The sequence below is a fragment of the Symsagittifera roscoffensis genome, chromosome 4, assembly GCF_963678635.1.
Source record: "Symsagittifera roscoffensis chromosome 4, txSymRosc1.1, whole genome shotgun sequence".
In the NCBI taxonomy this organism is placed as follows: Eukaryota; Metazoa; Xenacoelomorpha; order Acoela; family Convolutidae; genus Symsagittifera; species Symsagittifera roscoffensis.
In genome coordinates, this window is record NC_087065.1 from 46,747,398 (window position 1) to 46,770,310 (window position 22,913).

Below are 22,913 nucleotides of genomic sequence, written 5' to 3' on the forward strand. Positions count from 1 at the left end.
ACATTTAAAAATATTTTGTGGGGAAAATCTATGTTGTTTTTGGTTTTAAAAAATGAGCCTTTTTGCCTATTTACAATTTTTTTTCCGATAGTTTCATAGATGGTAAAAATCCAACGGGTCGTTGTTAGTTAACGATGTTTTAGAAAGGGCAATGACTAGTTGCTGCCGTTCTATGGATGCAACAATAAGTTTTAGTTGGTCAAGATGGCTACTCAAAGACTGAACATTTAAAAAGAGTATATCACCCCTACTCATTAGAGTATATCGTCCCTACTCATTAGAAAGTTGCAAGAAAATGAAAATTAAAAAAAAAATTCTATCTCGGAACCAAAGTTTCGTTTGAAAAGTTATGCTGTTATTTCTTGTTGCCGCTCAAAATCGCTAACGTCATCCTCATGTGTATTCAATTTCTTTCGTTCAATAAGGCGAAAAGTTTCGTTTGATAAATTTTTTTACAGGCATATCTTATCTAATTCGTTCTTTTTTAGTCATTATTGGGAGTTTGGAATAATAAGAGACATTAAAACCACATGTCGTTTACTTTTACCAGGTGTTGCCGAAGACAAAAAACTACTGTTGTAAGTTTGAGCACTGTCAATAACAATAAAAGTATTTATTTGCCTGCAGATAACATATTATTTGTAATATGCAAGCTAGGATTGTTGGCCGTACAACAACTAGCCCATTTCGATCATCAACTGCTAGTCATGTGCTGCAAAATAAGGTTTTTAAATGTGCTTAATTTTATGAGTTGAAGTGCATAGATTTTATTTCACGTTACAAAAATTCATAATATTCCTGTCTTTCTCTGCAAGCTTTTCGCTTAGGTGATTTTTACCACCTGTCAATTTGTCCGAAAACTCAGCCTTTGATCGAAATAGCGTCCGGTTGTTGGTTGTACCAAATTTTTCAATAAATGGACAGATTTTTTCTTTACCGGGTAGGTAACGGCACACGAAGATAGCCTAGTTAACAAACAAGACTTGCTGGTTTTAGTATCCTCACGGTTGAATGTCTTGGGTACCTACTTTGTCAGACACTACAGCAAAAGCAATTAAAAGCGGTTTTGAGCAAAAGCAGTTAACACCGGTTGGTGAAAAATCAATCACTAACACAGAACTTATCTACAAAAAAAACCACTTTCGGAAAAAAATGTTAATTTTTTTGTGTTAATTGATTTCGAGCATAGATTGCGGGAACAATGGTTTGAGCACGCAAGGTTAGAGAATCAATCCTCAAAAATTTTCAAATGAAGCTGAGTTAGATGACTGATTCTACAATTTGCCTCTCTCCCGGAAAAAGTGAGTTTTAGACAAAAACAGCGTATCTAACTGTCAGTACGATAAACAAATAAAACCATTTGATAATTAAATACATTAATTCTAATGGTCATTGTTCCGACCATTTGAAAAATTGGGAGAAATTTTGTATATAATTTTTTCTATTTTTTTTTTAGTTTTCCACGCAAAATCAGGTGGTAACAATAATCATTAGACTGGGTTGAGTGGTATATCATATAAAAGTTTTTACAGTTGTGATTTGAGCGACATTGGAAAATTTCCAAAAAAAAATTTCCTTGTTGAGAAAAACCGATTTGGATTTTTTCATTTAGGTTTTAATTTTGAGCTAGTTAAGTGAACGTCTAGGCTTTCAATAGCTTGTCTATGATTAATATAAGCCAAACAAATGCATTTCTCAATTAACATTACTTTTTGGAGTAAATATATATATATTGGCATTTGGACATAACAAAAGCTTCAAAATTTATAAAAATACTGAAAATTTTGAAATGTTTTCTGCAATTTTTTTTCTAGTCATTTTTCTAGAGAAACTGTTTTCTAATTGGCCTATTTTATTATGACTGTCGAGTAAGTTTCAGTACTGTTTTATCGTTCAGATCTTTTTTATCACACCACACAAAAAAGGAAGCTAGTTTGAAAAAGTTTTGTGTTTTTGCATCTCTATCTAAGACTATGGTTAGAATGTTCTGTGCTACTTACACAATAACCGGTTATTCTTGTTCATAATATCTTGTCTCTTAATATTTCCCATTAAGTTCATTTTTTGTGTTCATTATTCAAAAGTTGTAGCATTATTGTTACACTGCCTAGACGGTGAAGTCCCATTTGTCCAAGTATCATTTGTACCAAAAATTGGTTCTTTTTGTATCAACATTATTGAAATCGATTTCTGATTGGCCTAATCGTGATAGGACGAATCATTAAATTAGTTTTATAATATTCAAACAGCAGAAAAATGAACAGCAGAATAGTGACCGCCGCAGTCGCGCCAATTCGCTGCGAGCTTGCCTATAGAGGGTAGGACTCTTTACAAACAATGAAGCCAATTATCGCAGTGAAGCGGTGACGCGTGCATAGCGAGCGCAACGGCGACCTTTAATCAAGAACCTAAAACTGTCGGTATTGAAGTTTTTGGCCAATTGAAATTTTTTGGTACTAACGCGATTGATTTTTTAATGGGACTGACTAGAGCCCCCCTTGAAGAATCTTAAGCATCCCATGGCGATTACCCTTCAACCCCCCCCCCCCTTAAGATCTCTGTTCGGTATGTCACCACTGATAACCCTGACAACAAAGATTATGTGTTGTACAGGCGGTAGTTTCTTCAAGAGCTCCAAACCGATTTTCAAAAAGACTTTTTGCAACATTACACATAACTGTAGTATATGAGCAAATAGACTGTTAATCCAAAATCAGTTGCGACAAAAGTTTTAGTGAAACAAAAATTCAATGAAATGGAGTTTTACAAAACATGTTTCTCAGTTAATGATTCGCAGTGATCAATAAAAATTGCAATTATCTGTTATCAATAAATGAAAGTAATCAATTTATTTCGTTCAATTAAGGCAAATTTTGCTGGTTGTGAGTTTCGAGAGTTTTCTTGACGGCATTTCTCGTGTTGACCGACTCAACAGGTACAGGAAGTGAAATTGACATTTCATGCAGGTTCAAAACTCCTTCACGCGCAGAAAAGTCAGGAGAATAATCACCGCAGCTACCTGAACGTGTAGTATCGCTCCGATTTCCAGGACTCAGAAAACTCTGATCCGATTTTGAAGAATGGTTGAGATAGTCAGAATTCGTGGTCAGGTCAACAATCTGGTTTTCTTCGTCGTCAGATTGGTCGTTCGGCGCGCAAAAGCTGTCTATAAACGAGTAGCTTTTGTGGGGGTCCAAACCTTGATGGAGACTTCTCGGGTGAACGTTTCGGTTTTGTGCTGACTCGACTTTATAAAGGAAGTTTTTGGGCGGGATTGGGGGACGTTTTTGGAGGTTGAAAGCTGCTTCGAGGTTCATTGCCGCACTGTTGCTAGCCGATCCCGCTTTTTGAATAGCAGCTGAGTTCATGTACCTAAAACAGACCATTAGATTGAAAATATTTTAGATCTAACAATGCAAAAATTACTCGGTTACATTGCAAACAGAACAAAATATTCAGAAAAAAAAGCAAAAAAATTGAAAAGTGTTTGCTCATTTCACACGAAACGAGCCACAACCTGAGTGCCAATGAGCTCAATCAAACTAAAAAAAGGGATGGATGATTACTTTAAAGCATTTCTGCTAAGTTAAAGCTCTCTGAATATCAAGAATACTTTATTTTGGAAACTTTTCATTAAAACTAGCCCAATTTGAATTGGATATAAAGGTAAATTTTTAATCCGCTGCGAGTTCTAAAACTTTAAATCCACTTTCGAAACTAAAACTCATTGTCGTTTTTTCGAGCCATTTCCTTTTTCTCAATTGAAGAGCATATTTTTCCTTCTTTTTAGCAAATGATTTCAAAGTAAATAAAAAAAGGTTATCAAAACTCGAACCGCGAACAATCAAACTCGAGCATGAACTAATTGTAAAGCTGTTTTTGAAAAAAAAAGAAATCAACACTACTTATATGTGTCTTCACTACCTTCATTGACACTAAGAACAAAAAATCCTGAGTCAATTTATTTTTTGCTGCCCAATCTTGTATAAAAATTGGCTTATTCTTTACTCGCACTATAAAAGTTCCTTTCAACTTTGATATTTCAAAAATGATTTGAGTGGTCTAAAATTGGTCTCAAAAATTGATTTGATAATCTTTGGACTAATTTAGGACCTAAAACAAAACGTTCACTGAACATAAAAATCCAACATCCTGATTTGAGATTTTTTTTGGCTGCCCGTTTCTTGCAAGAATAATTTGGTTCATTCAGAATACACTAAACAGTTCCTTTCAACCTGATAAAATGTTTCTTTGTTACGGATAATTCTACTTAGTTACAAATAAGATATGTTTAAAAAGTGAATTAATCTCTAAATTAAAACATTAAAAAGTGAGCGATCATTCTCTCCGTCGGAGAGAATGAAGATAACAAGGTCAAATCTAAATTAACCAATTAAAAATACTTGAAGACTAATTAAATGAAATAAGACGAATGGTATGATTCGCAACATTCCCCTTAGTGGGAAAAAAATTAAAGTACTAAGCGCCATAATACATAACATGATATCTAACCCTTTTTCTTCCTCTCGAGAAGTCTAACAAGGATTGAAAATTAAATACTGCACGATATAACAAATGAATTTTAGTGCTCCGAAGGAATGACTGAATTAGAAAGAATGATATAATTCCTAATTCCGGCGGATTATAATCCATGGTTACAAAATAAGTAAACTCTAACTGCACTGAAACGAAACACTAGTAAGACTATCAATGTCTAAATGCAATTTTTCAAGTTTTTGATTTTGTTTAACTGTCCCCTTCCATGAATTTTTCTAGCTCGGCGTTAAAAATTTCGCTGTCTAAGTCTATGTAGTTGTCGAAACTATTCACCGCATCTCTCAGGGACTCGTCAGTGGAGGCAATGGAGATTTGATCAGAAGATGGGGAGCACGCTGGGCCCGGTGCACGGTCCTCCGGTTGGATGTCGTAAATGTGTGCCTGGTTATCCGAGGGATTTTCTCTGATGGTTTGTGTGAAGGAGCCCGAACTGTCGCCCTCGTCCAGAGATATTGGATTATTTGTGGAGCCTGGTTGGTTTTCGATCTCGTCTACAAAATCTATGTAAAATCGTTTACCATAGAATTGTGGGGGTCGAACATTTCGACACGAACCTCTTAATTTAAAATCATTACCAGTGATAGTGTTTTCCTTTGGATGCCTTTCCTCAGTAATCGTAATTTCGTCGGAGGAGTCTTCTATCTCAAAGACTGGAAATTCGACCAGATTTTCTCCCTCCAGTTTTTTTGTTAAATCCAAAGGAGTGTTTGGGCCCTCCGTTGTCGTAGCAGTATAAGGTTCGCCAGGTGGGTGTGAGGTAGTTTGAGGTGCTGGTTTTATACTAATTGGGCATTCCGCTGTATCCGTAGATTGGAGTTGTTCGTCTAAAATCTCAGATTTTATATTAGTTTGATATGTTTGAGGATCTAATGATGGGGTAGGTTCTTCATTAAAAATGTGGTTATCCGAAAAGAAGCGTTTTCTTATCATTTCTCTGCATGGAAAACCTCCCGCAATCCATTCCCAATCACTTATGTCCGACGTGTCCGACGGAATGAACATGGATTCATCACCTGCTAAATATCCTGTGTTCAAATTCGAGGCTTTATTTCGGTTTCGTTTCGATTTGTTGAGTTTGATAGGTTGTTTTATTCCTCTAGATCTAGTGGTGACCGGGGTAAGAGACTTTGTATGTCGTCCTGTCTTAGGGCCTGGTTTCCGCGTCTGTTGTGGCTTCGATTTGTTGGTCTTTCTTGGACCTACTTGTAAATCATTGTTAGAAAAGGAGGGAAAAGAGATATTTCCTTTGAATGAACGGATTGTAGAAGATTTAGACTTTGGGATGGCGATGTCCGATTTTCTAATTATTTTTCCGTCGGATAGTTCAACCGTGGAATTTGTTGAGTTTATTATTTTCTGACCCAGTTGTTTATAGAAGGGATTTCCGTTTATACTTCCGTTGGTTTTACGTAGTAAATTACCTTTAAGCGGGCTGTTTAAGGACACTCGGGAAGATGAAGGTTTTGGAGTTGTAAGATGGTCCGAATCGTAGCCTTTCCCCAATGGTGACTGGTTCTTTTTCGGTACAAGAGAGTCTTTGTATCCGTCCTCTATCCGATCGTCAGCGTTCCAGTCAAGGGCCCTTTCTCTGCTTAAGATCGACTTCCCTTTGTCTAAAAATCCACCGGATAATTTACTAGATGCCAATTGCTTCCAGATCGTGTTCGGTTTTCTATTAAAGTGTATTTCAAACGGTGAACATTTTATTTTTAATTGAAAGGAAGATCGTAAATTCCAAATGATTTTCGAGATGGCAGTTTGTAATGTAGGTTTTTGTTGTTCTAAAGACATTGCTAATAATTTGATTTTTACAGTATGAACAAGTTTTTCTACAAGACCATTAGAACGATGGTCCCCAACTGTACAAAATATTAATTTGATATTAAAAGAATTACAAAATAATTTAAAATCCTGACTAGTAAAACAGGATGCGTGGTCAACACGAATAGAGTTAGAAATCCCATGGAGATAAAAATAATCTTGAAGGAATTCGATTGCCGTGTTTGATGACGTTGAAGATGTAATTTTAGCTGAAGGAAATTTCGAAAAACGATCTTTACATAATAAGATGTATTTATTGTTTCCCCAGGTGTTATCTAATGGGCCGGCAAAATCGAGGTTTAATTCCTCATTAGGTTCAAATAAAGCGGGAAGTTCGCTAATTTATGTGGTAGGCATGATGCTTTTTATATTCTTACCAGTTTGGGTGCATTGTGTGCAGTTAATCCCGTGGAAGTAAATTTGTCGGTTTATATGAGGCCACCAAATATATTGTGCCAGGTATTTCAAACCGAATTGGGTGGGATTCGTGTAAGGTTTTTAAAACGGCGTTTGTAAGTGTAAAAGGAATAACCAATTTTCCATCCATATATAATAGTCCGTCGGATTCATGAAGGTCTTTCGAAAATTGGTGCAAGTAACGGGAATTTGCGTTGATGTTTTTTACTTTTTTCTGTAAAGCCTTCACAATTGGGTTTAGCATCTCATCATCTTCCGTTAGTAATGCGACCAACTTTGCATTGAATAATGTATTTAAATCCCAAGGTCTTTCAGGTAATTTGAGATTTTTGCGAAATTTAGCTACTAACTTTTTGTGCTCTGAGAAAATTTGGAAATCGATTGAGACCTGTATCCCGGAAGTGGGAGGATTTACTACAGTTTGGTTATTTGACATATTTACACTATTTGTAAGTTTAAGATCCGAAGGATTACTAATTAAGCTACTATTAAGAATTAAAAAATAAATAAAGGCTGAATTTGATAGAAAGATTTTAGTAGAGTCTGTGCTTGAGAAATTCGAGGGAATCATTTAGAGTTACAAAATTCTGTTCTATAGTGTTTTTGATTGCAGATTGAAATGGAAGAATTGACGAAATTCAACGCTGTAATTATTACGTGGTTTCGTAATTTCGTGTAATGGGAATTTTCCGATATTGAACTAATTGAATTACGTAATGAATTTTCGTTATCCAAAGGATTGAGTGCGTTATATATTTTTTTGGTAGTTGCAACTACGAATTCTTCGTCATAATGTGATGGGGGAATTGCTTTACCCGAAGGAGTTCTTGAAATTAAGTCGGTAAAACCCATATCTTTTCCCGCTAAATGCTTTATAGTAAAATTAAATGGTAAAAGGCGATCTACCCATCTTGTCAATCGGCTATGATACGTTTTGTTTCCGTAATTAGATGACAAAGCGGAAAGGAGGGCTTTGTGATTGGTAATAATTTCGAATTCAGAGCCGTAGAGATAGTTTTTGTAATGTTCCACCGCCCATACAACTCCTAATAGCTCTAATTCGTTTGTTGAATATTTGGATTCATGAGGATTTAAAAATCTTGAAGCGAATGACACTGTTTTCCAAACGTTCTCATGAAGTTGTTCAAGGGATGCACCTAACCCGTTATGTGAAGCATCAGTTTTTACTCTCGTGGGCCTTTTGACGTCGAAAAGGGTGTTTTCTGTAAGATTGACTATTTCTGATTTAATTTTATCGAATTCTTTTGTGTGATCTTCATTCCAAAGGAAAATCGACTTCTTGTTTAAAAGAGGTCTTAGCGGGCTTCCGAGGGATGCTAAATTTGGTACAAATTTAATGTACTGATTAGTTGACCCGAAGAATGATCTTAATTCCTTAAGATTTTTTGGAATTGGGATATCTTTAATTGCTTTGGTTTTATCGAATAGTGGGGCGATTCCGGATTTCGATATTTTAAAGCCGAGCCATTCGATTTCTTTTTGGAAAAATTTGCATTTCGACCATTTAACTCCGAAATTGTAACTATTTAGCGTTGATAAAATTTTATAGACAATTTTCTTGTGGTCCTTAAAACTTCCTTTGGAAGCGACTAATATGTCGTCAAGGTAACAATTTGTAAAGGAATATTTCCCAGAGTTGATTCCATGACTCTTTGAAACTCGTTTGGCATATCGCCGAGTCCGTAAAAACCGGTTAAAAATTGATAAGTGCCTGTTATATCTCCGCCAACTAGGCTAAAATTGCATTGGCTGCTAGTAAAATTGCCTAGCGAAAGTTGACTATATGCATTTTTTAGGTCTAGATTGGTGAACCATACTTCTCCGGCGGAATTGTTTGAAATTTGAGCCGCTACATTATCCACTAATTCGTGTATATTGGGCATCTGGTATTTGTTCTTGTAAATTTGTTTGTTGATAAATTTTGAATCTGGGCTAACTTTATCGATTTGTCTTTTTTACAAGTGATAACTATCGGAATAATAAATCTGTCCTCATCGCAGTTTTCTAATTTCTTGATATATCCTTCGGATTTGAGTCGGTACAATTCTGATTTTACTGAATCCAGTAAGTGTAAAGGGACCCTCCTGCCTTTTAGCTGAATTGGCTTTAGTGGTTCGTGAAAGTGTGTTATTTTTGTTTGGTTTTTTATTTTTCCAATCCGAAGGAATAATTGTTTGAAAGTTTTTGAAATCATGTCTATTTCATTATCTATGTCAAGTGAGGTAACTGAATTGATGGACTTACAAGTTCTCTTGTTGGTGAGTGTTGTGTATTGTTTTTGTGAAACTTCGATTCCGACTTTTGGTATATTGTCGTTTCCCAAGATGTTTATTTCGTGGCCTTGTGTTAGGAAGAAGTGGCATTCCTTGTGAGACCATCCATTTGAGAAAATTGGAACGATTACCTTTCCAGTGATATTTATTGCATTGTTCGTGAATCCGCAATAAAGTTCTTTAGTCGCTTTATCCACTGGATATACTTTCACATAAGGGTCTCGTAACTTCAACTCGTGTAATACATTCTGTTTAAAGAAGCTTACAGGGTTAGCTGAATCCACCTGTATATTGAGAATTACTTGGTTTTCATTTCCTAGGCCAATATTTAATAGTTTCTTCAATTCCTTTCCTTGATCGTCGTAGATAGTTGTTACGTTTAATACTGAAGAGTAATCATCCGCAGCATTCTCTATTAGCGCGGTCGATATTTACATCTGGTTGTTTCGAAGGATAATTACAATATGTATTATTTACAATTTGACTATCCACAATATTTACATTTTTACGGCGTGATTTACAGAGTCTAGTAAAACGTCCGTGATATTTACAAGTCGTACAAGTCGTATCTTTAGCGGGGCAAACCGCCAGGTGTCCTTTGGTAAAATTTCCGCCGCATTTCATACATGTGTTAGTTCTTTCGATGTTTAGGGTGGGTTCTCTTTTTACATTAAAATGATTAAAAGATTTGTTGGAAGAGTATCCGTTGGATTTAAAAGTACTCGTCATTTTGATGTGGTTTGTTATTCCTTTTTCGTCAACCAGGGCTACATTTAAGGCTTCTAGTGGAGGTAAGGTTTCCGTGAGAAGTTTCCGTTGGATGTCCGAGTTCTTCATGTTATTGATAAAAATATCTCGAATCCACTCATCTTCTGTGGGAATGTCACATCTTTTTGCCATTTCTGCAAAAGCCCCCCAGAATTGTTCTAATGATTCTCTGTCCCTCTGTTTTCTGTTTAATAGCTTGTGTCTTTTGAAGGTTATGTTTGTCTTTCTCACAAAAGCTATGGACAAATTTTCCCAAAATTCTTTGAAAGAATTTTGTAGAACTTTAACTCTCGTGAACTTTTGGCCGAATATTTTCTTTCCTTCGTTTCCGAGGGCTAGATAAAGTATGGATCTGAGTTTTTTGTCCGCCTCTTCAAGTCTCATGCCGTTGAATTTCTTAGTTTCTGACTTTATTGAGGCCATTTCTTTGTCATCGAACCTCTTCTGTTCTCGAATATTCCTCTCAATGCGAGATGTTTTTTGAGCGTCGGATTTGTTTTCCGGCGGATTTTCCAATGTTGGGGAAGTGGGTGATATCGTTCCGATGGATTCAAGAGATTTTCGATATCAATATTCTCCTTTGCGATTATTGCTAGTTGGAATAAATCGCTTCACTCCTCCCAAGGAATTCGTGGGTCCACTGTGTGGTTTTGCCAAAATGAAGGTATACCTCTCACGTTTGATTCGTTGCTGTTTGACTGCGCCATGATAAAATGTTTCTTTGTTACGGATAATTCTACTTAGTTACAAATAAGATATGTTTAAAAAGTGAATTAATCTCTAAATTAAAACATTAAAAAGTGAGCGATCATTCTCTCCGACGGAGAGAATGAAGATAACAAGGTCAAATCTAAATTAACCAGCTAAAATACTTTAAGACTAATTAAATGTAATAAGACGAATGGTATGATTCGCAACACAACCGTGCTTTGAATTGAACAAATATCTTTCAAAAATTGAGTTAACTGGGTCTAAATTTGGTCTCAAAAAACTGATCTGACAATTTTTGGACTATTTTAGACCCTAAACCTCTACGCTCATTGGCGCTTGAAATGAAAAATCCTGATTCGATTTACTTTTCTGCTTCCCGTTTCTTGTAAAAAAAAATAATTTGGCTCATTCAGCGCTCACTATAATTTTTTTTTTCAACCGTGATTTGAATTCAACAAACATATTTCAAAAATTGAGTTGACTGGGTGTTGTAAAAAACGATCTGTTAATTTTTGGACTAGTTAAGAGAATAAACAAAATCATAATAAACAAAAATCGAGCTAATTGGCTAATATCAGATTCAACTTACCTGAATTTACTCATTATTGTTCCTTTTTTCGAAAAAAGTGGCAAAATATTTTTGCTTGGTGTGGCTTTTTCTTTCAGATCAACTTCAAATTTTAACTAGCCATTATTGTTTCAAATTGTTTGTGAACAATTTTTGAATTAACGGATGTTTGAAAGTTATCAATATAGCCAATTTGGGATACTTCCTAACGCGTGAGCGGTTTTATTATGGTGCAGAAATTGTTTAAAATTAAACTGAGGCAAACTTAACGCATCATTTCACATGGCACGTGGGGAGGGATTTTTTTAAATCTTGTTTTTTTTTTAATTTTCCCATTTTATTTTTTATCATTTTTCAAAACAACAGGGAAACAATTCGAAAATTTGACAAATTTCGGTGAATCTATTTTTTAAAAAAATCCGCAGTAAATGCTATATTTGTAGAGCAAGTTGCAGAACAATCGAGTACAATTAATCTTAATGATGATTGAGATTTTTTCGTGATTTAATGAAACTCCTAAAAAACCAAAATTCCTCAAACCATTAAGACCAATTACCCACGAGGGAAAGGACGAACATGCGAGCTGTACAGTTCATCACGGCGAACCGCTCTTGTGCCCTTGCTTAAAAACTACGTGCAATTTTATAAATTATTTTTCTGGGCTGGGTAATGTTGCCTCACCCTCAAGCAACGTGCACGGATCATGGTGGGCCTCGAACATCCGACCTTTCGATTCGATTGATAGGCGGAGACGCAACCACTTCACCACCGCTCAAAACATTCAGATTTTTATGAAACATCTTGTTTGAAACATATTTTTTACTCTTACTTTGACTTCTGTTTCCCTGAACTTCTCTGATTATATTGACCGCTGTTGAGAGATCCTGTCGTCATAGACCTAGAACCGTGCCACCTTTCTCTCACTATATCCCTGCCAGTGGCCCTTCTACCGTTTCCCTCCAGTTTGTCCAAAGACAATCCAGTTGAAAAGCGCATGAACGGCGTTTTTTCAGGGGTCCCTCCATTTGATTCTGTAGATTTTGAGGACTGGTTTAAACTTTCGTCCGTTTCGACGTTTGACTCTTCTATTACTCTATACAACTGCTCATTTGTCGGACTTGCCACCGAATAAAGAAAATTTTGAGGTCTTCTGTATGAAGTTTGAGGTGAGCCTGCTGAACCGTTAACTTTCGCAACTCTATCAAATTGAATAGAAGTCGGCCGATTGTTTTTCTCGCTAATTCGACTGTCACCATGGCCGAAATTGGCTCTCATTCCTTGATCCGATTCGCTAACCGTGCGTTTTTCTCGGAACGACTGGTATCGCTTCGGAGGCAGAGCTGGCTTGTTACTCTGATTTTCAGATTCCAAAGATAACATGTCATCGGACACCGAAAGACTTTTCGCTTTTCGATGCTCGGCAGAGAGCAAAACTTCGGCTTTCGCAGCTTCCTCGAGCATTATATTTAATTTATCGTGTTCAGATAGGGCAAAACTTGACCTTGGTTGACTCCCGGTTGAGGAAGGATCCACGTTTAAATATTGTTTCTGATTAGTCGAACTGTTTCTGAAAAAAGATTCAGTAGATATTTTACCCTGTGGTTTCATTTGAGGGAAGTTTTGTGTTTCTGGCGACTCGGTTCGGTCGACACGAGAAGGCGAGTTCATTGACGAGTTGCTAAGGAACCCGCTGTCTCGATCACTTACTGCTTCCAAGTTTCGATCGGCTTTCTCGTAAAGTGTGGGAGGGATGTCGTAATGATGTGGGGTCGAGTTAGACTTCCGGAAAGATCCCCTCAGAGATCTTTTGATGAAGGAGGCTCGCTTGAGAATGCCTAGCGAGAATTGGTTAGTCTTGCTGGCCTGAACATGTTCTTCGATAGAAACCCTGCATAGAATAGACACGGGTGTTTTTCCGGACAAATTTATTGATCGGAAACCTGAAATAAAAGTTACGTCTGTTCAAATTGCATAAACACATGAAAGACTGAATGAGGTCAAAAATAACACCGAAAAGAAAAAAACCGTTAAAAAATAAAAATAGCAAAAACTTAATAAAAACATTAAATAAAACTCAATATTTAGGTATTATTAATTGCATATTATGGAGTTTTATTGTAAGTCAAAAGCGAAAAATAGAAAACCATTTTAACTGGCGCTACTTGTTTCACATCATGAAAATGCAGATCCAATCACCAACGAAAAGACAATAATATAACAAATTGGGCGACCCCCAAGATATTGCTTAAGGTATCTGATTTGGCGTGAAAACAAGAACTTATAACAAGCCGACTATAAAACTTCTTAACTTCTTGTTAATTTTGAGTTTTGGGTAGAAAAAACATCGAAATCTAACCTTGGGCGAGGGAAGAGACCGGAACATAACAGTCCGATAAAGTTTTCCTGTTCAGAATTGAAGTCTCGTCGGCCACCGAAAACCCGAGAAACGCCAGATCAGGGTACTCGAGTTTGACCCCTTTTAGGCCCTCTTTCAATTCATCTTTACTCCCACACGAGAAGCAGTATGAACAAGTATCGATGGGGTGACCTTGAATCTCAATTCGAAGAGAGAATTCGTGTTGGTAAGTCGCCGTAGAATGACTTGACGAGGAACAATTGGACAGCGAGTGACTTGATGAAGTCATAGATTGATTCATTACGTCATAATTTGCGATTTGGTCCACAATGGAAATATACAGAAATGATATAGACACTGTTTTGGTGCAATTGAATTCTTGTGACTCGTTTAAAACGTCAGATTGCAGGAGTTTCGGTTTTAGAAAATAGCCACAGGAACCGTTAGCGTCAAACATACTTCTGTTCATTTTGTTCACGCGATCTTCAGTTTGCTGGTTCAACGCTACTATTTGCACGCCGCCATTCCAGAACTGCAGCAGTTCCGGATTGCTTGAGTCAACACGAGTGGGTGAGGGCGAGACGGAAACGAGGTTACTTTGCGTGAACGAAAGTAACTGTAAGTACTGTTCACGCACCAAATGCACAGCTTGGTTCTCGGGTAGATTGTAAATTGAGCAGTGCGATTTGCTAATTGAATTTTCCATGCTTGCAGTTAGTTTGCGAAGAGTGTGTTTGGAAATTGAGTTCGACCTCAAGGCGACGCATTTGGAGAATTTTGCAGATAGCGCGATGGTGGGTGTCTTTCCTTGCAGAAGGTGCTGCTTTCTGAAATATAATTTGTTTAAAATTATTATTTGTTTGTGAATTCCACAAAGTGTTCTCGATTCCGCAAATTTTGTTGCGGATTCCACTAATCTGGCTGCTTTTGGAGCGATTTTCTTATTTGTTCGCGAAATCCAAAGCAGCAAAATATCAAAAAAAATTAGCCTGAAACCGCTCACAATTTAAAAAAAACGCAGTTTGATTTCGTAATGAATTCACAAAAAAAAGATGCAAAACAATGGAATCTACTGTGCCGTGAACTGAAAAATTTATTTTCTAAAAAAATTATATAATTTTATTTCCATAATTTAAGATCGCATTTGGATAATGGACACTTCGTTAAGATTTGGACAAATCTTTTCATATTACTGTTCAGTAATGGCCAGTAGTTCTCAGGGTGAACACTTTTTGAAAAAGTTTACTTCAACAAACAATAAATAATAATTAAGGCATTAAAGAAAAAACAACTACACAGTGTTAAGCTCGTACCTTCTTTGATCATATGACCCCAAATCCTCCACGATTTCATTCATGTCATTCCTCCGCAAACTCGGCTGAACTTTGTAAATGTCACTCAGTTCATCAGCACTGTTTTCATCACTAACTTCACCCCACGAATTGTCATCGTAGGTTGGCGACATCGACGAGTCGCATAATTTATTCATTTCATCGTCTGTCGATGTGCGCCTTAGCATGAGGGATCCGTCGCTTTTGCTGTGGGGAATGGAAGTGTCGCTTGTTCCGCTTCGACCAAGTTTCTTACTCTTGATCAGAATTTTGCAACAGAGTGAATTGAGAGGCAAGTCCATGACGCTGACACCGCTGAAACAAAAATGGATCTTATTAACTATGTCCCCCCTAATAGTACGAGGTAAAAACTGCGACCCCTATAAAGAACTAATTTAACGGCTAAATATATGTGAGCTTTGTACCTTTTAACGATATCCTCTTTTTGCAATATGGGAAAATAGTTAACAAGATTCCACAAATATGAAGGGTTTATCTCAATTATCCATTTAACTCAACACTGAAAGTTCCAGTTTATAAAACGCCAAGGTTTCTTTCTTATTCAGTTTAAGATCCATTCAATAAACAAAACACGGTCAATTGGTTAGCTTACCTGGGCGAGTGTTCCTTGGGAATGAAAAGCTTTTCTCTGAAGATAGACAGCATCGTCTGCACCAGGGATGCTTGTTGAGCCAGGGAGCAGTGGTTCTCCAGACCAATGATTACAGGATAGACTAAAAAGAGTTGGGCAATGTTAACCGGGTTGAGGTCGGAAAGCAAAAATCGGTGCTGCTCCAGCAGTTTTACAGTAATGCAGAACTTAGAACGTTTAAAAACGGAGAGCTGTAACATTGGTCAAACTTAGACAACTATGAGTCATCCTTGTTCATAGATTCAAACGTGCATCAATTTTGCAGTACTTGATCGTTTTTATTGATCAAATTGATTTAGAATTTTATCACCAATGGTTCAGGGTGATATCCGAAAACACCTTGGCAGTTTTGAATATACCCTTTGAAAAACTATACTCTACTTTGAGACCTGCGGTATATTCTTCACACGTGGAAACAACGTGGCTGCGTAGAGGCAAGGTTTAGCGAACTTGGGATCAAAAGTATAGAACTCAAACCCGTGTTTATTCAGTTTCTCAAGTAAAGAGTATCTCTGATATATCAAAAATCAGCATTGTTCCATTTGATATGCTGTTACATTTGATTCAGTACTGTGATATTTATCTCTCATTGAACGGTATCAGTGGGAAGAAAACTTAGTTTCCGTATGTTCTGGCGAAGCCGTGAAAGTTGTACGGCCCTTTAAAGTTCGACCACACCAAATCGAAAGTTCCTGCCCATAACGTGGTCGATGCAATTAAGCAATGAACAGACTGACCTGAAGTGAGGAAAGCGGATTGGTTGATAGCTTGGATGACGTGTGTGAATGGAATGCGTGAGGTGAGGGTGTAGCCATGGTTGCAGTAGGGCTGTCCGTCCTCCCCATCCCACACATCTATCTCCACGTAACGCACACCTGTCAAAACACAGTAAAAAATGAACACACAATGAGTTTTCTTCCGATATGAAATTCATTGAATCATTGCAAATAATTATCATTGATTTCAAACGTCAAATTAAACGTTTAAAAAAGGATTCAAAAAGAATATGAAAATAACGATAAATCAAATTTTAATGGCAAGTGAAAAGACTCAAATACCAATTTACGGTTGTGGCGGGAGAGTTAGACGAGATTTTTTACATGGTCTCTAGGATTGCTCCCTGCGCACTAATTTTCTTTACATGGTGTGCAAGGGCGTTCCCCTATATAAATTTGAGGGGAGCGCGCGCCGATAAAAAAGATTTTTTTTTGGTCAAAAATGTCCTAAACATTCCTAAAAACAATCAAAAAAGCAAAATGTTCTTTGAAACTCTAAAAAACTGACAAGAAAATTAAAAAAAGAGCGTTGCAAAAACGGATCGTGATGAATAAAACGAGGAAAGGAGAAACAAGTTTCGGCTGACAATCGACAGGCTTCAGAGGAATGACTAGAACAATCTCATACGGAAATAGACAATTATATAAAGCGCAGACCTAACCTGCTCATCCCAATAGGAAATTTTGTATGGTTTAAATGTAAACAATCAATAGATCAAAATTTCGACTACGATGAATTCAGAGATACTATCTGCATCTGGACTCGTTATAATTGGCGCATGAAAGGCATGGTTTTTACTAGCGAGAGTGGAAAAACGAATGATGCTGATCATTCGTTAACCTGCAGTCTCGGAAGTTTCGTTATCAAGCGTCACAGTGTCGTAAGTGATTTTGAAGCTGATTTTCTGCGCAGCGTGGGTAAAGATGTACAAATAGCACCCGCGCTCATTCCGCTGGTTGGGAATGAAAATCTTGAGCGTGGATCGAGTGTCAAAAACAATGCACGCCTTAAATCCTTAAATTTAGCTTGTCGCAGACTCTGGTAAAATCGCAGACTCTTCTAAAAATTTGTTGATATTTATTTATTTATTTATTTAAATATTCATCATGAGTAATCAAATTATCATAACACAATATGCAAAATTTCAAAAATAACTCAAGATAGGACAACCAGAAAGCCAACGAGAGGCTTGTTGAAGGTTGCCTCGTAAAGGAATAACATCATATGACATCAGATCAAAAAGTTCAATAATTGATTTAGGTCAAAGAGGCAAATTTGAAGCGAAAGAAAAAAAAACTTAAATAGTGCAATCACTTTTTTAAAATTTATTTAAGATCTTTATTCTTTAACATGAGAACCAGAGATATGATGCAAGCTTATACCTACAACGGCACCCGATTTAGGCACCCGATTGCCCTAAGTAACAGACCAGAAAGTTAGATTGTCTGCAATCACATAAAAACTGCAAGAAAAAGAGTATTATGATCGTATACTTCAGGTCGAACAGGTTTCTTTCACTCATGTAGCATTTGCCACCAACTGAAAAATTTGATAAGGTTCTTCTGGAGACAATGAGTGGAAAACTCGTTACACCGATACGATGAAATGTATAACGAACATTTATAATTTAAAATTCTCAAGACTGCTTCGATAACTCTTCAAGGTCACAAAAAGCCAGAGCGGTTCCAATACTCAGGTATAACCAAAGCAGATAATAATATCACCGGTATGGCGTTGATATTACCTTGCAGCATTAATAAAAGGCGACAATTTGAGCCGAGCGACTAATCTTCGCTGGCGACAACTAGTAGCGCCAAAAACCATTGAGTAAATCAAAAGAAAGAAGATGATAGATTTGTATTAAAAAATTGCAACCAAATTGAACGAAAAACCTTACACATGTTTTGAAAAATTCTTGTTTTTTAGTGCTTTAGCAGCTCATTAATCAATATTGAGATTTTTCATGATGGATGACCTTGGCAGCACCTTCACCGGTGCTAATGAGGGCAAACTTATTTTCCTCATGAATTGAACAAATTTTCGAAATGTGGGGTTGGCACACCCTATTCACATATGGAATGCCCTGTGCCAGCCCTCAGCTAAGTTTTTTCCACTTCTAGCATTCTCGTATTGATTTTACAGACTAATGGGATTTTTCCTGCCCACTGCGCCCACGAAGAATTGTTCCGACCCACGTTCTTTCGAAAAATTAAAAATAGTTCAATAGGAAGGATTTGTCTTCCTGGCAAAGTTCACTGCATAAGGCAGTGGCACCGGTTTCAAAATCAAGCTCTGGAATGCCAGCCAGAGCGACAAACAATTTAAGGATTGTGCATACTTCCTTATCTTGTTTATTTAATCGGGCCAAACCAAGCTCTCAGTTTTTGCGCCAATTTGCCTGTGCAAAATAAAAGCAACCTTTGCGAGTAACGACGCTGAACCGTTTTTAAAAAGAATTAAATAATGCCTTCACAAAATCTACCACTGTTTGGGAACGTTCAAGACTCGGACTAATGTCTTTCAGCTGTCTGAGGCCCAAATGTACTGATTGTTTCTTTTGTTTGCAGAAAGAAGTAGACAAGGCGCACTGTTTGCGCATTCACAGCAGCATGGATAGTCAATATTTCATCAAATTTGGTAGCTCGTTGCCTTTGAACAGTTCTGGATAAAGATTTGTATTTGGGAAAGTACATAAAACTATCAATATTTAACTCTCCTCCTTTCCCGGCATATACCGCAGTTCAAAGTTGCTTTTTCTCTCTTTCTCTCTATAAAGCAAGTTTTACCTCTACCGTTCTTCTATTAGCAAGTTTTCACCTCCAAGTTAAGGTTTGATAAATGGTCGACAAAAAATTTCTAGCCTACCCCAAAAAAAAGTATTGCGTTTCAAAAAATTAGTTCAACAACGGGGTTATATTTTTGTTTTCCCACGCATACTCCGTTTTCCCACGCATACTCCGTTTTCCCCATCAAAACTCAATTCCATCAATCATGCTTTTCAAACGTTTGAACTTCAAAGTACTTCGAAAATGTATAATGAAAAATTTATAATTTAAAATTCTCATGACTGCTTCGATAACTCTTCAATCTCACAAAAAGCAAGAACGGTTCCAATACTCAGGTTTAACCAAAACAGATTATAATAACATCGGCACGGAGTTGATATTAACTGGCAGCATTTATAAGAGGCTACAAAGTGCGCCGAGCGACTAATCTTTGCAGGCGACAAATAGTAGCGCCGAAAACTTTTGATTGAATAAAAAAAAAGATGATAGGTTTGAATTAGAAAATTGCAATCAAATTGAACGAAAACCCTTGAACATGTTTTGGAAAATTCTTGTTTTTTAGTGCTTTAGCTGCTCATTAATCAATATTGAGATTTTTCATGATTGATGACCTTGGCAGCACCTTCACCGGTGCTAATGAGGGCAAACTTATTTTCCTCGTGAATTGAACAAACTTATGAAATGTGGGGTTGGCACACCCTATTCACATATGGAATGCCCTGTGCCAGCCCTCAGCTAAGTTGTTGGCCTTTTTTCCACTTCTAGCATTCTCGTATTGATTTTACAGACTAATGGGATTTTTCCTGCCCACTGCGCCCACGAAGAATTGTTCCGACCCACGTTCTTTCGAAAAACTAAAAATAGTTCAATAGGAAGGATTTGTCTTCCTGGCAAAGTTCACTGCATAAGGCAGTGGCACCGGTTTCAAAATCAAGCTCTGGAATGCTAGCCAGAGCGACAAACAATTTAAGGATTGTGCATACTTCCTTATCTTGTTTTTTTTAATCGGGCCAAACCAAGCTCTCAGTTTTTGCGCCAATTTGCCTGTGCAAAATAAAAGCAACCTTTGCGAGTGACGACGTTGAACCGTTTTTAAAAAGAATTAACAAATGCCTTCACAAAATCTACCACTGTTTGGGAACGTTCAATACTCAGACTAATATCTTTTAGCTGTGAAAGCCCAAATGTACTAATTGTCTCTTTTGTTTGCAGAAGGAAGCAGACAAGGCGTACTGTTTGCGCATTCACAACAGCATGGATAGTAAATATTTCAGCAAATTTGGTAGCTCGTTGCCTTTGAACAGTTCTGGATATAGATTTGTATTTGGGAAAGTACATAAAACTATCAATATTTAACTCTCCTCCTTTCCCGGCATATACCGCAGTTCAAAGTTGCTTTTTCTCTCTTTCTCTCTATCAAGCAGGTTTTACCTCTACCGTTCTTCTATTAGCAAGTTTTCACCTCCAAGTTACGGTTTGACAAATGGTCGCCAAAACTTTTTAGCCTACCCCAGAAAAAATCATTGGGTTTCAAAAAATTAGTCTAACAACGGGGTTATATTTTTGTTCTCCCACGCAAATTTTGTTTTCCCCATCAAAACGCAAATCCATCAATCATGCTTTTCAAACGTTTGAACTTCAATTTTCTTAAGACGATTCAAATATTTTTTTCAATGATACATGTTTAAGATTTGTACATATTTATCAAATTCCTCCCTGTATGCAATATTTCCGTGATCATGTTCTCTGTTTTCCAGTAATTTTGATGATTTCGTCTTCAATCGTGGTATTAGCAGCTTTACATGGTCTTTTTACATATCCCCAGCTGGATTTTTTTGTGACGTTTTTATGGCGTTCAGCTTGAATCATTCGCCATCCTGAAAAAATCGATGCTTGCCGCGCTTGCTGATGACAAAAATCAGGGGATATTGGAATTTAAAAGGGTAACAATCGTGGGATGAAACATGAGATTTGAATAAAACGAATAAAAAGAAGCAAAGACTTTAAGGGGATAGTAATTTCCAATTATTCTTTTTGCACCTGTTAACTCATCTCAATTTGGTATTCAGTTCAAAGCTGTTGCTAAGCGTAGATTTTAGCCACTCGTTAATTTTTAATCCCTCAAAAGGCACCTTTATAGTCGTCGCGCAATTTTCATTATTGTATTGAATACTCTAATTAGCCATTGAGAACTTGCTATTAATTGTCGCCCGCAACGAATAGTCGCTTGGTGCGAAATGTCGCTTTTTTAAAATGCTACGAGTTGTCGCGTGCGATGAATTGTCGCCTCGCGAATATCAGCAAATAAAACCACCATCATTATCACCGATTCAACAATCGCTATGGGCTTCACTTATTTGCGATTCGTCAGCGAGTTTGTTGTGAAATCTATATACTGAGGTGTTTTTAGAAAAAAACCATTATACAAAGTTTCCCAAAGTGTTGTACCTTTCAAAGTTTTAAAGCCAACTTTTGATGGTGTAGATTTATAATTCACTTTCGCGTCATCAAAAAAAATCAAAGGTATATAAAACGACAAGCTAGATAAACTCATGAAGTCTCTATATATAAAACGACAAGCTAGATACGCTCATGAAGTCTAGTATTATTTGTCTTCCAAGCAGGGCTCTAACATCGCTAATTTGAACTGATAATTCACTTTTTTACGCTGTTTTGAAGATATCAGAAAATTATTCACAGCTGAACTTTTCGTAAACTTCAACATAGAAATGTTGCAATTTTTTTGATTTATGAGAGACGGCCTCGTTTTGAATACAAATTTTACCATTCTTTTTATGAACGCAGTGATCAGAATAGTCTATAGTACCTGCTCTAGCAACCGACAACTTTCGTTAAATTTATGAATCCGATGATATATTTAGTGGGTCAATACTGATATCAAACCATAACTTATTATCTCAGTTCTTACCCCTTAGGAGAAGTTGACTGTACATGTCTGCACTGCTCTCCCCCAGTAGTTGGCTGCCTGTGAGGAATGTGTTGTGCGAACTGTTCACGTAGTAACAACTCACACTCCGACTCATGTCCTACATACACAACAGAAAAAATTACTGAAGTGAAGTCATGGATAGTTAATGTAAGTCTGTTTGTTTTTTAAAGTCTGTGCAGTTGTTCCGAAAAATTTAGTCATCAAATTGATCAAATAAAAAATCTCAAAGGATATCGCCGGCTTTCTAAAGGTGTTGCCAGCTTGTATTTTTTCAGGACTGTGGAGTCTGCAAAAATCAAAATGCGAATTACGATATTTTAACGAATTTTTCAAGTAGTAAAACAGAAAGTTTGTTCAGCAGGGATGCAGTTAATTTTTCACTGGAATTAGAAATATTTTAAATGTTTTAATACAGCTGTTTGTTTGCGTCCAGAAAGATGTTTTCAATTAAGCTTGTATAATGAAAACATTTAAAAAAAAACAAGAAAAAATAGAACTTTCAAAAATTTTGAACCTGTTTGAAAACTCCTGTTTTTCTCGAAAACCTTGACATAAATAGTTAATTAAAACGATCTGAAGTGTCTTGTAATTTACAGTTTTGTCGCCAGCAGCTTTAGTCACTTTTGCATCTTACTTTGAAAAAAGAGAAAATGCGCACCTGGTGCACTGAGAGATGTCTGGGGTCGACTAGAGAGCAGTGTCGACTGAAAAAGAAGGAGGCCAGTCCGTCCACTCCTAGGAGTAAGTTCTGCCGGTACTCTGGAACAACTTCGAACGACGACACAACCCCTCGACAGAAGGAAGACAGGGCACTCTCACTGGCAACGCCTGAAATAATTATGAATAATTAAAATTGAATATTTCGGACTGTAATTATTTGGTCAAATTTTACACCAAATCAAATTAAAAATTTTAACTCTCGTCA

The 22,913-nt window shown here is 36.8% G+C and overlaps 1 protein-coding gene across 3 annotated transcripts in view; it reads right to left on the minus strand.

The window, feature by feature from the left end:
- Window positions 1–2,763: 2,763 nt before the first annotated feature.
- The window catches only part of LOC134844103 (1-phosphatidylinositol 4,5-bisphosphate phosphodiesterase eta-1-like), a 33,389-nt gene continuing 13,239 nt past the window's right edge, over window positions 2,764–22,913 (minus strand). For 2 of the 3 annotated variants that reach the window (XM_063860586.1, XM_063860585.1), the window contains exons 3-10: window positions 22,647–22,816; window positions 21,968–22,085; window positions 16,213–16,350; window positions 15,437–15,557; window positions 14,806–15,138; window positions 13,493–14,319; window positions 11,966–13,076; window positions 2,764–3,372 (exon numbers count right to left, since the gene is read on the minus strand). In XM_063860586.1, the coding sequence (XP_063716656.1) occupies window positions 2,862–3,372; window positions 11,966–13,076; window positions 13,493–14,319; window positions 14,806–15,138; window positions 15,437–15,557; window positions 16,213–16,350; window positions 21,968–22,085; window positions 22,647–22,816 (3,329 nt within the window). In that variant the 3' untranslated portion in view covers window positions 2,764–2,861. The remainder of the gene's footprint in view (window positions 3,373–11,965; window positions 13,077–13,492; window positions 14,320–14,805; window positions 15,139–15,436; window positions 15,558–16,212; window positions 16,351–21,967; window positions 22,086–22,646; window positions 22,817–22,913) is intronic. The other variant, XM_063860587.1, reaches the window with a different exon arrangement.